The sequence below is a fragment of the Macaca thibetana genome, chromosome 13 (genome assembly GCF_024542745.1).
Source record: "Macaca thibetana thibetana isolate TM-01 chromosome 13, ASM2454274v1, whole genome shotgun sequence".
NCBI lineage: Eukaryota > Metazoa > Chordata > Mammalia > Primates > Cercopithecidae > Macaca > Macaca thibetana.
Genome location: NC_065590.1, coordinates 43,067,775 through 43,082,524, shown reverse-complemented (window position 1 = coordinate 43,082,524; position 14,750 = coordinate 43,067,775). Strand labels below are relative to the sequence as shown.

The 14,750-nt window shown below is 34.9% G+C and overlaps 1 protein-coding gene across 5 annotated transcripts in view; it reads right to left on the bottom strand.

Annotated features, from left to right (window-relative positions):
- VPS54 (VPS54 subunit of GARP complex) overlaps positions 1-14,750 on the bottom strand; it is a 131,704-nt gene that overhangs the window by 56,636 nt on the left and 60,318 nt on the right. For all 5 annotated transcript variants that reach the window (XM_050753442.1, XM_050753444.1, XM_050753445.1 and 2 more), the window contains 4 exons: positions 9,667-9,793; positions 8,024-8,131; positions 5,252-5,307; positions 3,131-3,227 (listed from right to left, as the gene is read on the bottom strand). In XM_050753442.1, coding sequence (XP_050609399.1) covers positions 3,131-3,227; positions 5,252-5,307; positions 8,024-8,131; positions 9,667-9,793 — 388 coding nt within the window. The remainder of the gene's footprint in view (positions 1-3,130; positions 3,228-5,251; positions 5,308-8,023; positions 8,132-9,666; positions 9,794-14,750) is intronic.

Here is a 14,750-nt window from a genome sequence, read left to right as displayed (position 1 = left end):
AGCTGAGATTGTGCCACTGCACTCCAGCCTGGCGACAGAGTGAAACTCCATCTCAAAAAAAAAAAAAAAAATATATATATATATATATATATAAAAAAAAAATACTAAAGTGACATATAGGATAGGATATCCTTTGTCTTTGAGAAATAAATGCAAAATGTAGGAAAGTAAATTATTAACCCTGGTTAATCAAACAAGAAATTCAAATAGTCTATTCCTGTAATGTAGTACTATTAACAAACAAAACAACTTATTCTGATTATAAAAGTAATGCTTCTCTTTGTAGAAAATTCATGGAAAATAGCAAAGGATAAAACTTTTAAATGACATCTAATCTGACCAGCTAAAGAAAACCACCAAAAAAAAACAAGGTTTCTCCTTGTTCTAGGAAGATAAAAAAGTTTAAAAAAAATTTTTTTGACATAGCTGAGATCACACTATGTAAGTACATCTATATCTTGCATTTTTTTTTTTTTAAGACGGAGTCTTGCTCTGTCGCCAGGCTGGAGTACAGTGGCACGATCTTGGCTCACTGCAACCTCCACCTCCCAGGTTCAAGCAATTCTCTTGTCTTAGCCTCCTGAGTAGCTGGGACAAACATGTACCACCACACCCAGCTAATTTTCGTATTTTTAGTAGAGATGGGGTTTCACCATATTGGCCAGGATGGTCTCGATCTCTTGACTTCGTGATCTGCCTGCCTCAGCCTCCCAAAGTGCTGGAATTACAGGCGTGAGCCACGGCACCTGGCCCTATATCTTGCATTTTTAACTGAATATCATAATGTATGTATTTTCTCCTACCATTAAAAATCCTTGGCTGTATATAGTATTCCATGGTAAAGAATGTGTAAAGCATAATTTATTTTACCATTTCTCTATCATTAGACATCTGGGTTCTTTCCAATTTGTAGTTATTTTTAAATTCTTCAATAAAAATGAACAGCTTGTAATTAACATTATTTTTCAGTGAAATAGTACTTGATAGAATCACAAACTTTTTTCACAGAAAAAAGTACTGTATTTCATGTCATCTGCAAAGATGTTGTACATAAGTACTAGTTTAAGTGGTCCAAATGTGAAAATGAGCAATTACAACTATAATAAATCAGTTTCCATACTGTACACACATAAAATAATAACTCTACTTAGTTTAACTGACATAGAGCCTTAAAGTGGCATAACTATAGTAAATCATCACTTAATATGGATGATAGGTTCTGGGAGACTGTAACTTTAAGTGAAACAACATACAGCAGGTTTTTGAATAACACTGTTTCCTTCAATGTTATTGAAAAAAATATTGAGGGAAATGTTTCACTATAATGATGAGTGAGAAAAAAAAATAGCTTTGGTATAAGTTGTTTCACTTAAAGTCACAGTTTCCAAGACCTATTCATAACATTGAGGACTTACTGTACTTTAAAAAATTACTGGCAAAAAGTTGGCCAATTCTACACTATGCAATGTAAGAGTTCTATATATCTAGACATGCAATAATTGAAGTGTGTGATGATGAGGTCATGGTCAGAATATAAGAAGTGAAAACATGGTTTAGTTATTGAACCCCTATAGATACAAGTTTGTGTCTATCACTGTCAATAGGTAGGACCAACATTTTAGAAGCAGTCTAAATAAAGCACAGTGAATCCCATTCTATAAAACTTTTGTGAACCTGATTGGAGAGCTTACACATGTGACTTAGCATTGCTCCAATGTGAATAAAGGAAAATTCATGTCATACACAAGTAGCAAAGTCCCCTGCACTATTTAACATGGTACTCAGGAGATGCTGGCGATGTTAACTAGTACATAAAACACAATGCTAACACTTAATAACTCAAAGACTATCTAATTTCACAAATGGCCCCTTCTAACTGTTACACATGGTAATTCCTAATGATTCTATTCTTTTTTTATTTTTTTCATTTTTTGAGACAGTCTTGCTCTGTTGGCCAGGCTGGAGTGCAGTGGCACAATCATGCCTCACTGCAGCCTTGACCCACTGGGGTTAGGTGATCATCCCACCTCAGCCACCCAAGTAGCTGGGACTACAGGTGTGCATCACTATGCTTGGCTAATTTAAAAAAATACTTTGTAGAGATAAGGTCTCATTATGTTGCCCAAGCTGGTCTCAAACTCCTGAGCTCAAGTGATCCTCTTGCCTTGGCCTCCCAAAGTGATAGGATTACAGGTGTAATCCACTGTGCCCAGCCTGTATTCTTCTTAAAACAAAGCTATGACCTGTTGGTGATTCAAACTAACATATGAGTCTGACATCTTCTGTAAAATGATATGTGACCTGTTCTTTTTGTTATACTAAGTGGTTTAAAATTAAGTGGCTTGACTAAAGAGACAAAATAATTAAATGTAACACATGATGCTTGAATGGATTCGTGCCCAAAAAGTGAAATAAAAATCTAAATAAATATTAGCAGCCGGGCGCAGTGGCTCACACCTATAATCTCAGCACTTTGGGAGGCAGAGGTAGGCAGATCACTTGAGGTCAGGAGTTCAAGACCAGCCTGGCCAACATGGTGAAATCCCATCTCTACTAAAAATACAAAAATTAGCCAGGCGTGGTGGCACATGCCTGTAATGCTAGCCACTCGGGAAGCTGAGGCAGGAGAATCACTTGAACCCGGGAGGCAGAAGTTGCAGTGAGCCAAGATTGCGCCACTGCACTCCAGCCTGGGTAACAGCAAGACTCCATCTCAAAAAAAGTAAATTAGCAAGGTAATTTGAATATGAACAATATATTTTAAAATACTATTATATCAACATTGACTTTACAGAAAAGTTGGTAGTTTGGGGTGATTTTGGGGTGTTTAACAATATTGTACCTCTAGATAACCTAGGAGAACAAAAAATCACCAGAGGAAATATTACTGTATAATATTTAATGTCAAGTAAGCATAATATTTCAAGTTATAAAATTATAACTTATTAAATTATTAAAATTGTCAAACTCTGAGATACCTAAATTTTTATTTAAAACCAAGCCTCTTTAGAAAAATTACAAAAACAAAGAAACTGTTTTATTCTAGTTTGATTCTTTATTTACATATTATGTATCTAGAAAGCTGACTTAATTTTAGGGATATTCTGGACAAACTAATATATAAGCTTACCTTAACTCTCTGTAGGAAAATTGTAAACTTAGAGAAAATATCCTTGAGCAGATCAAACCACTGGGGAAAATTCAACATTCTCATCTGATCTGCAAGCCTAGAAAAAAATAATTCAAACAAAAATAATGATTGTCTCTGGGCCAATATAGCATCTACAAACTGGAAGAAATGAGACTAAATACTATCTAATGATAAAATGCAATTTTATCTAGGTACCTAAAATGTTGAAGAGGTATATTACCAAAGAGTTATGGCTTATTTAAATATTTTTAAGACTGATAAGTTAAGTATATCATATATCAATTTCATATGAACAAGCTTTATGACCACTGAATGAATAAACCATAGAGAAGTAAGTGTGAAGATATACTCTGGAATAAAAATGGAAACACATCTCTGCCCAAAATTTCATAATCTGCTTTTCCAACTACAACTTTAAAAATATATAAGAGGTAATATGGAATGGTAGTTAGGAGCACTGGAGCCACAACACAATGCCTTGGTTTAAAATAGCAGCAGCTTATTGGAATTGCTAGCTATGTGGCTCTGGCAAGTGACTTAACGCCCCCCCCATGCTCCAATTTTCTCATCTAACATGAGGAAACTGATAGAACCGACCTTATGTGGTTGTTGTAAATATTATATGAGTTAATAAAAAATACTTAGAACAATGCATGACACATTTTTAAAAGTACCATGTAAGCAGCAGCTAATATTATTTTGATAGTTGACACAAATCATTAACTTCAAGGTGAAAAAAAGTAATACAAAATATAATTCATTCCCTAAAGATATTTTATAGTACCAAAATGACTTATTACTCTAAATTTTTAATAAATGCAGCTTCAGCTAAGAGTTTATTCTAAAAAGATACTACAACACTTGATATACAGGAAGTTCTCTACTTATATGGATAAAATTCCCTAGGGAAGAAGAAAACTGACTCTCCACATCCATGGATGTGTCCCAATGACTTAATGTTTTCCAACCACTAACAATTCTCTCATTATTATAGTTGCTTCAACTAATTCTGAAATTGAGTTTTCCCTAGGTAATAGTGTGGAAATTAATACTCCATTCTGTGAGTTTGGCCCAGGAAAGTTTCACAGTTGTACATATCGCTATTCATATCTAAGCCAGTTAAAAACATTTAAATATCCATATGAACAAGAAATTCAGTCATAAAATATTATCACTATTCTTCTTAAAATAATAGAATAGGAATTTTTCTTTTTTCTTTTCCTTTCTTTTCTTTTTTTTTTTGAGACAGGATCTTACTTCATTGCCCAGGCTAGAATGCAGTGGCACAGTCACGGGTCACTGAAGCCTGGACCTCCCAGACTCAGTCCTTCTCCTACCTTGGCCTCCTGAGTAGCTAGGACTACAGGCATGTGCCACCACGCCCAACTTATTTTTTTAATGTTTATTTTTGGTAGAGATGGGGTCTCACTTTATTGCCCAAGGTGGTCTCAAACTCTTGGGCTCAAGCAATTCTCCCACCTCGACCTCCCAAAGTGCTGGGATTACAGGTGTGAGTCAATGTGCCTGGCCAAGAATAGGAATTTCTAGGGTGAAAACAAACAAACAAAAAAACACAAACATGGGCAATTCAAAATAATAAACTCAAACTTCTCAAAGCCAATTAAAAGTTGAATTTTAATTATATAGCTAAAAATTTAAACATAATACTTGCTATACCCCTGTAATGAATTATCTTCAGTTTCACCTCTCCATATCTATGTTCTGCCCCTCCCCATCCTGCTCTCTGCTCTGGGAAGCTAATCTGTGGGCTTGGCCCATGAGGAGCCCTTACGAAGACTGGAAGAAGTAAAGGTATCTACTCCTATAGCTTTCTAGTAAAGGTACCTACTTCTCCTGTGTCTCTCAAGGGTTGCCTCAGGGTGACTGCTTCCCTCTACTCAAGGTCACAGCTTTTTTTCAACTACCTTCTCCTCAATTCTGTTAACCACTGTCTTTGTTCTGCACTGTCACTTGTGATTTTCCTACACTCTGCTCACACCTTAGTAAATAATTCCTTTACGAAATCTACTTCAAATTATTCTAATTTGCATGTATCATCTTTTCTGACTGATAACCACCAACCTATATATTTATACTTACTTCACAACAACATCTGTGTCTATTTCTTCTGTTTGTGAAACTTTATTAATCACACACTGCAAAATTTAAGAAAAAACAAAAACAATTTGATTAATTGTCTTTCAAATCCTAAGTATTCCATGTTCCATTTGTATATTAAAAAGGCCCTTACTACATGAACACTTTTCAAAAGAGGACATACATGTGGCCAACATAACTGATCATTATAGAAATGCAAATCAAAACCACAACGAGATACCATCTCACACAAGTAAGAATGGCTATTACTAAAAAGTCAAAAATAACAGGTGTTGGCAACGTTGTAGAGAAAAGGGAACACTTATACACTGTTGATGGGAGTGAAAATTAGTTCAACCATTGTGGAAGACAGTGTAGCCATTCCTCAAAGACCTAAAGACAGAAATACCATTCAATCCAGCAATCCTATTACTGGTTACATACCCAGAGGAATATAAATTGTTCTATTAATAAAGACACATGCACACGTACGCTCACTGTAGCACTATTCACAATAGCAAATACATGGAATCAACCTAAATGCCCATCGATGATACACTGGATAAAGAAAATGTGGTACATGTACACCATGGAATACTATGCAGCCATAAAAAAGAATGAGATCATGTCCTTTGCAGGGACATGGATGGAGTTGGAGGTCATTATCCTTAGAAACTAATGCAGAAACTGAAAACTAAATACTGCATGTTCTCACTTATAAGTGGGAGCTAAATGATGAGAACACACAGACACACAAAGGGGAACACCACACAGTGGAGACTATTGGAGGGTGGAGGGTGGGAGAAGGGAAAGGATCAGAAAAATAACTAATGGGTACTAGGCTTAATACCTGGGTGATGATATAATCTATACCAAAAAAAACCCATGTCACGCATTTACTTATGTAACAGACTTGCACAGGTACCCCTGAAATTAAGATTTAAAAAAATTTAAAAGGCTCTTACTTACTACAATAATTACTTTACCAGATTTTTATATCTTACGTATCTCTCAGTGTTTGAAAAGCTGATTACAATTAGCCAATTAAATAATCATTTCAGAGCGTGTTTGAATTGTAATAATATCGCCTACTATTCAAAACTGTTCAAAATCATACACCAGAAAAGCAAAACTATAATATTTAGGAACAAGGTATAAGCCCCATATTAAAATCCCAAAAGAAATTCATATTGAAAGTTACATTTCCTTGTGATATATGCAACAGTTTAAAATTAAAAAATAAATGCTTAGATTTGAGGTCTGGGAATTGAAACATATCAGTTTTTAGAAATTGCTTAAAATATATATACAGAAAATTGTACAAATTATGTTTACAGCTCAATACTTTTGTACAAATGAAGTACATTTGTGTAATCAGAACTCAGCTCATGAAACAACCTTGCTAATACCCAGAGCTCCTCCCCTATTCCCTATCAGTTACTACTTCCTCCCAAAATATACTATTGTCCTGATTTTTAAACCATAGAATAATTTTGCCTGCATTTGAGTTTTACATAAGTGGAATCATATAATGTATACTTTCTGTGTTTGGTTTCTTTGGCTCCACATTATGTCTATAATATTCATTTGTTATTCTGTGTAATCTATTCATTCTCATTAATGTATAGTATTCCATTGTATAAATACATCAAAATTCCATTTATCTTTTCTACTGGTGATGGAATTTGGGCTGTTTCCAGTTTTTAAAATTACAAATAGTACTGCCATGAACATTCTCCTGCTGTGTTTTGGTGAACTTATATACATATTTCTGTTGGGCACATACCTAGGAATAGAAATGCTGGGTCCCAACATGTATGCAAAGTTGGCATTACTATATATTGCCAACAATTTTTCAAAGTGGTTGTACCAATTAAAAACTACAGTGTTTTAATCAGTGCTTGAAAGGGGATGATTATAATTTTTTTGCTTATTTTAACTTTTAAACTTATTTTAAACTTTAAAAACTCATATATGTACATTCAACCTAATGATAATAATCAATTAAGCCTAATAAATACATTTAAAATTATGTTATCTTTTTCATATATTTAAAAACCGAAGTTCAGTGGATAAGATTTATCTGAGTAAAAAAAGTCAAAACAAAGATCAGGGAATACTGAAAAACACATGGATTTTAGTTTATAATTTCTTAGAGATTAGGATAAAAAGGAAATGAACATTTGTCTACTGCTAGTGGGAGTATAAATTGGTAAATCTTTTTAAATAGGAATTAAATTCTATACATTAAATAACAAAAATACTTTTCACTCTCTAACCAATACTTCTACTTCTAGGAATCAGTCTAAGAACAAATATTCTTAAGTACGAAAAACAAACAAAATAACTTTATACCACAGATATCTGTCACAGTGCTATTTATCATATCAAATTAAAAACAACCTAAATATTCAATACAGAAGAAAAGTAGATTTAACATAATGTTAATGGGACTTTACACAGTCATTAAAAATGATGTTTCTGAAAGCTTTTATAATGAGAAAATGATTATGATTCTAACAAATATATGTATAAAATCATAAACACATAATGACAACATAAGAAAATCAGTAACAGTCTACACATAGAAATATTCCTATAGCAATAATCTTTTGGCTGGTAGGACTATGTTTTACTTTCATTTTTCTATATTTTCAGTTTTTAGATAAATTAGCTATATTACTATTACACTACATATATTATTACTAGGATACATAAAAATAAACTTTGCAAAGGTTCCAGACCAAAGTATATCAAATAAAAATGCATAATTACCTGTTTAATGATATTCTTTGCTGTAATAATCATTTTTTCACCATAGATTTCTAAAAAATTAAGTTTTCTTTGTTTTAAAAGTCCAAATACAAGAGATACCAGTCTTTCCTGTTAAAATAAAATAAAAGTATGTAACCTGATATTTTAAATAGGAAATAATTTTACTTAGAGGTAGAAATATTCAGCATCAGGAGTTCTGTTTGATCCTCAGATCGCTATCCTACACAAAGTATTTTCTAGCAGCCTGAAAAACCCCTCCCACAGCAATCTTATCATGAGATTTTTGGAGTCAGCGTTCTAAAACAGATAAATCCTACCCCACCACAGTGAACCAATGAAGCTGGTTTTGGGGTAAAACAATACAAGGGTATTTTTTGTTCTAGTTTCAACAAGTAAAAAATATCCTTCTCACACCCTGATGACCAATAAATACTCCATGGGCCCTGTGGTTTGTTTTGGGTTTTGCTTGTTTGTTTGTTTTGAGACAGGGTTCCACTCTGTTGCCAAGGCTGGAGTGTAGTGGGGTGATGACAGCTCACTGCAGCCTTGATCTCCCAGGCTCAAGTGATCCTCCCACCTCAGCCTCCCGAGTAGCTGGAACTACAGGCATGTACCACCACACCTGGCTAATTTTTAAATTGTTTTGTAGACTCACTGTGTTGCCCAGGCGGTCTCAAGATTCCTGGGCTCAAACCACCCTCTAGCTTCAGCCTCCTAAAGTGCCTGGATTACAGGCCTGAGCCACTGCGCCTCGCCCCTGTGCTTTTTAATGCATGGTCTAGAAGACTGAAATAATGACCTAGACTCTCTGTGGGAAGTCAACTGCTAACATGTACAAAAGTTTCTTTACTTAGGCGGTTATCAGGGTTTCTGAGATTCTTTACTAGTTGTTGTCAGTGATTAACACTGAGAAGTTACCAGCTAAGTGAAGCCTGGATATTATGTATTTGTATATACATATATATATAACATGTTCATAATAGGTACTCAGTAAATTTGAGTGATGGGTAATTACCATATGATAATGATCACTTTTTTGGTTTTTTTTGAGACAGGGTCTTGCTGTGTCACGATCATGGCTCACTACAGCCTCAAACTCCTGAACTCAAGTGATCCTCTCGCCTTAGCCACCCAAGTAGCTGGGACCACAGGTGTGCATGCACCACTACACCCAGCTAATTTTTTATTTTTTGTAGAGATGGAGTCTCCCTATGTTGCCGAGGCTAGTCTCAAACTCCTGGGCTCAAGCAATCTTCCCACCTCAGCCTCTCAAACTGCTGGGATTATAACATGAGCCAATGCAGCCAACTATGATCACTTTTTATAAAAGACAAGCTCCAGCATTCGCACGCATGCACACAATATAAATTAATTCATCCTATATCTGTATTTTTAACTTGGTCTGTAAGCTCATTCTAACTCTAATTTCTAATTAAGCTATACAATTATATTATTCTCTAATTCCATAGGATAGTAAACAATTATGGTGCTTCCTAAAGTCACATAGCTACTGAAGGACTTCATAGGTCTGATAGCCCTTGAAATTTAAGATAATTTTGCTTCCTATAATCTGAGGAAAATGTATTATAAACCAAGACTGTTAAGCAATGGCATCAACTTCATTCCACAGTTAAAACACATACCTCTTCTAAAACTTGACAGTCATCTTCCAGTGGTCTATTTAAGTCACTGTGAGAATAAGTAGAAAATTCTGCAATCATCATTTTATCTATCAGTTTTTCTAATTCACAAAGCTGTGATCCCAAATGCCTAAAAAGGAAGAGGAAAATGTTATATTTATATTCACTAAAAACTACAAATTCGCTCCACACAATCAAGGGAACTAGTAGGTAAAACTTTTCCAGCTGACAGTACCTGTGCAATAATGCAATGTTTTCAAAAAATGAAGTCCTTTAACTTACCAAAATAACTGCAAATATTTCATCTTCTAAATTCCATTTTTCTCTTTACAGTTGACCCTTGAACAACATGGGGGTTAGAGGCACCAAACACCAGTGCAATAAAAAATCTGTGGATAACTTCTGACTCCCCCAAAATTTAACTACTAATAGCTTATGTTGACCAGAAGCCTTACCAATAACATAAACAGTCAATAACACATTTTTTTCTATATTGTGCGTACCATATACTATATTCTTACAATAAAGCTAGAGAAAATATGTTACTAAGGAAATCCTAAGGAAAAGAAAATATATTTACTATTAAGTGGAATCAGATCATCATAAAGGTCATCTTCACACTGAGTAGGCTGAGGAGGAGCAGGGAGAGGAGGGGTTGGTCTTGCTATCTTAAGGGTGGCAGAGGAGGTGGAAGTGGAGGCAGAAGAGGCAGACACACTCAGTATAACTTTACAGAAATGCACTGTAATTTCTGACTTTACTTTTTCATTTATCTAAAAATGTTTGTTTCTATATGGTACCGATCCTTCTTCTACCATTTGCTTTAGTTTCAGTGCCCATATCATAGAAGAGTCCATGTCATAAAAGAAGTCAAACGCAGTCTTGAATAACGCGAACTCTGCTGCCAGACTGTCTAATGTCATCTTGTTTTCTGGCACTGCTGCTTCTAAATCTTTTTCCTCATTCTCTGGCATTGGTTTGAGAACACTCATCTCCATCAAGTCATCTTCCGTTAATTCCTCTGGTGTGGTATCTATTAGCTGTTGAATTTCTCCAAGATTCTTATCTTGAAATCCTTCATTCCTCACCCATTTTTGTCACATCCACAATCTCTTTCATGATCTCCTTGATCGTCTCACAGCATCTGCACACAGTTTTCTCTAAAAGGAATTTATTGTTTTGGGCTTTATGGTCTTCACAATTTTTTCTGTAACAATGATAGCATCTTCAATGGTGTAATCCTTCCAGACTTTTGTGATGTTCTATCGGGGTTCTCTTCCATGGCACTGATAATCCTTTCTGCAGAGTAGTGTGTGTAATGAGCTGTAAAGGTACTTATGACTCTCTGATCTAGAAGCTAGATTAGAGATGTTGTGTTTGGGGCAAGGAGACCATTTTAATGCCTCTGGTGTTGAATTCATGAGGTTCTGGGTGGACAGCGCCATTGTTCAACAGCAAAAGAACTTTAAAAGGCAGTCACTTTTTGGCAAGGTACTTATTGACTTCAGAGACAAAGCATCAATGGCACCAATCCAGAAAAAGTATTCTCATCCAGGTCTTTTGTTGTATAAGCAAAAAACTGGCAGCTGTTATTTATCTTTTCCCTTTGAAGCTTGTGGGCTAGCAGCTTTATAGATAAGGGCAGTCCTTATCACAAACCTGACTTCATTTGCACAAAACAGTAAGAAATAGCCTATCCCTTCCTGTCTTAAATCCTGGTGCTCACTTGTCTTCCTTACTAATAAATGTTCTTTGTGGCTTTTTTTTTTCCAGAGTAGGGCACTTTTGTCTGCATTAAAACCTTTCAGGTAGATATTCTTTCTCCTCCATTATTTTCTAAATGGCATCCAGGAACTCATTTGCTGCCTCTTTGTCAGCAGAAGCTGCTTCTCCTATTATCACGACTTTTCTGTAAGCCAAACCTCTAAAATTATCAAACCATCCTTTGCTGGCATTAAGTTCTCCAGCTTTAGATCCTTCACTTTCCTTTTGCCTTAAATTATCATTTGATATCTCAGCTTTTTCTCAGATAATATTAGAGTCTATAGGCATGCCTTTCTCATAGTAAGCCTGTACCTACACAAAATCTGCATTTTCAATACTGGATAAAAAGGTACTTGCAAAAAGTATAAGGCTTTTGTAAATGCTGTTGTAGCTAGAGTGAGGACTTGACGACCTTTTTTTTTTTTTTTTTTTTTTAAACAATCATGGGCAACCACAACTGCAGACCTCAATCTACTATACACATCAAGGAATTAAACTTTTTATTGTAAATGTCATCACTTCTCTCTGCTTCTTGGGAGTACTTCCAGCATCACCAGTGAACTTAGTTTGGGTCCCATGGTGTTATTCAAGGTGTACAGCATGTATTAAAAACAATAAAAACATGCAAAAACTGTAAGAGATCACCTTTTATTGTGATACTCAATTTACTGGAGAGAGGAACTACTCAAACATAGATGACTAGCATCACTTGAGCTCATCACAGTAGCAACTGGAGGTGGCTATGAAATTATTACAGGAGTATAATATGTACCAAAGTTTTTTGCAGGTATGATCTAATACTGCATGAATGGGGCCATGTACAGTCTGTAAGTTTTGATAAATTTTAACTTTTTTGACAAGCAATTATGATATAGTTTATTGTTTTCTAGTATATGCTAGCTATTTCAAGATAACATGGCTTTAAATCAAATGATGAACGTTTAAAAAGTTTGAACTCCTAAGGACATATATTGTTTTGAAGAATTTCAGAAATTAAAACAAAAATCTTCCTTTGTCTTCTAAATAAATATAAAATGCATTCTTCTAAATAAACTAAAATTCAGTTGTTCAGGGTACTATTTTGAGACACTTCAGACCAAACTTTTAAAAAAATTACAAAAAAGCCTTTTTCTCTTTCTAGGTAGAGCAATGGTAGATATAATACTATTGCCTTCTGACAAAGCTCTTCCTAAATTGAAAGACTGTTTACCTACTGTAGGAGCATTAAAACATTTGAGAGAACGGTATTCAGCAAAGATCACTATAGCAGGAAATCATTGTAAAATGTAAGCTTCTTTGTTCATATTTGATTATTGTCTGTGTTGTCTGTTTTCATAGTTAACACACTATTGTGTTTTCAGACTCAGCATTCGAAAACTATTTTAATGTGACAAGATAAAATTTTATGTTATATCATGATTGCAAATTTGTCTATTGATAAGAATTTAGATGTTTTGTATTTTATATTTACGTTTCTGAGATATTTAAGTTTTTAGTAAATATTGATGCCTTAATTTTTTTTATTAAGTTCTAGGGTACATGTGCACAACATGCAGGTTTGTTACATAGGTATACCTGTGCCATATTGGTTTGCTGCACCCACCAACTTGTCATTTACATTAGGTAGTTCTCCTAATGCTATCCTTCCCCCAGCCCACCACCCTCGACAGGCCCCAGTGAGTGATGTTCCCATCCCTGTGTGCGGGCTCTTTTTTGGTTCCATATAAAGATTAGTTTTTTCCAATTCTATGAAGAAAGTCAGTGGTAGCTTGATGGGGATGGCATTGAATCTATAAATTACTTTGGGCACTATGACCACTTTCACGATATTGATTCTTCCTATCCATGAGCATAGACTGTTTTTCCATTTGTTTGTGTCCTCTCTTATTTCCTTGAGCAGTGGTTTGTAGTTCTCCTTGAAGAAGTACTTCACATCCCTTGTAAGTTGGATTCCTAGGCATTTTATTCTCTCTGTAGCAATTGTGAATGGGAGTTCACTCATGATTTACCTCTCTATTATTGGTATATAGGAATGCTTGTGATTTTTGCATATTGATTTTGTATCCTGAGACTTTGCTGAAGTTGCTTATCAGCTGAAGGAGATTTTGGGCTGAGATGATGGGGTTTTCTAAATATACAATCATGTCATCTGCAAACAGAGACAATTTGACTTCCTCTTTTCCTAACTGAATACCCTTTATTTCTTTCTTTTGCCTAACTGCCCTGGCCAGAACTTCCAATTCAACTATGTTGAATAGGAGTGGTAAGAGACGGCATCTTTGTCTTGTGCTGGTTTTCAAAGGGAATGCTTCCAGTTTTTGCCCATTCAGTATGATACTGGCTGTGGCTTTGTCATAAATAGCTCTTATTATTTTGAGATACATTCCATCATTACCTAGTTTATTGAGAGTTTTTAGTATGAAAGGCTGTTGAATTTTTTCAAAGCCCTTTTCTGCATCTATTGAGATAATCATGTCGTTTTTGTCATTGGTTCTGTTTATGTGATGGATTACATTTATTGATTTGTGTATGTTGAACCAGCCTTGCATCCCAGGGATGAAGCAAAATTGATGGTGGTGGATAAGCTTTTTGATGTGCTGCTGGATTCGGTTTGCCAGTATTTTATTGAGGATTTTCTCATCGATGTTCATCAGGGATATTGGCCTAAAATTCCCTTTTTTTGTTGTGTCTCTACCAGGCTTTGGTATCAGGATGATGCTAGCCTCATAAAATGAGTTATGGAGGACTCCCTCTTTTTCTATTGGTTGAACCAGTTTCAGAAGGAATGGTACCAGCTCCTTTTTGGTGTTATTTAAGGTGTATAGTATGTATTAAAAACAATAAAAAACAAAAATATGCAAAACTGTAAGAGATCACTTGTTACTGTAATAATTTACTGGAGAGAGGAACTAGTCAAATACAGATGACTAGCATCACTTGAGCTCACCACAGTAGCAACAGGAGGTGGCTATGAAATTATTACAGTGGTACACTATGTACCATAGCTATTTTTTTGGAGTTATGATTTAATACTGCATGAACGGGGCCATGTACAGTCCATGTGCAAGCTTTGATAAATTTTAACTTTTTAAATATATTTTATGGTAGTAAATGATAAAGTAGACTAGTACCTACATATATTTTATGCATTCATGGCATATATATTTCTAGGCTATGTGGAAAGTTTTTTCAAACTTTCACAAATCTCCAAAAACATTTCCAATATATTTACTGACAAAAAAAAATCTGTGTATAAATGGACCCACAAGTCCAAACCCATGTTGTTCAAGGTCAAAGGTATATCTTTAGCCTCCAAATAAATG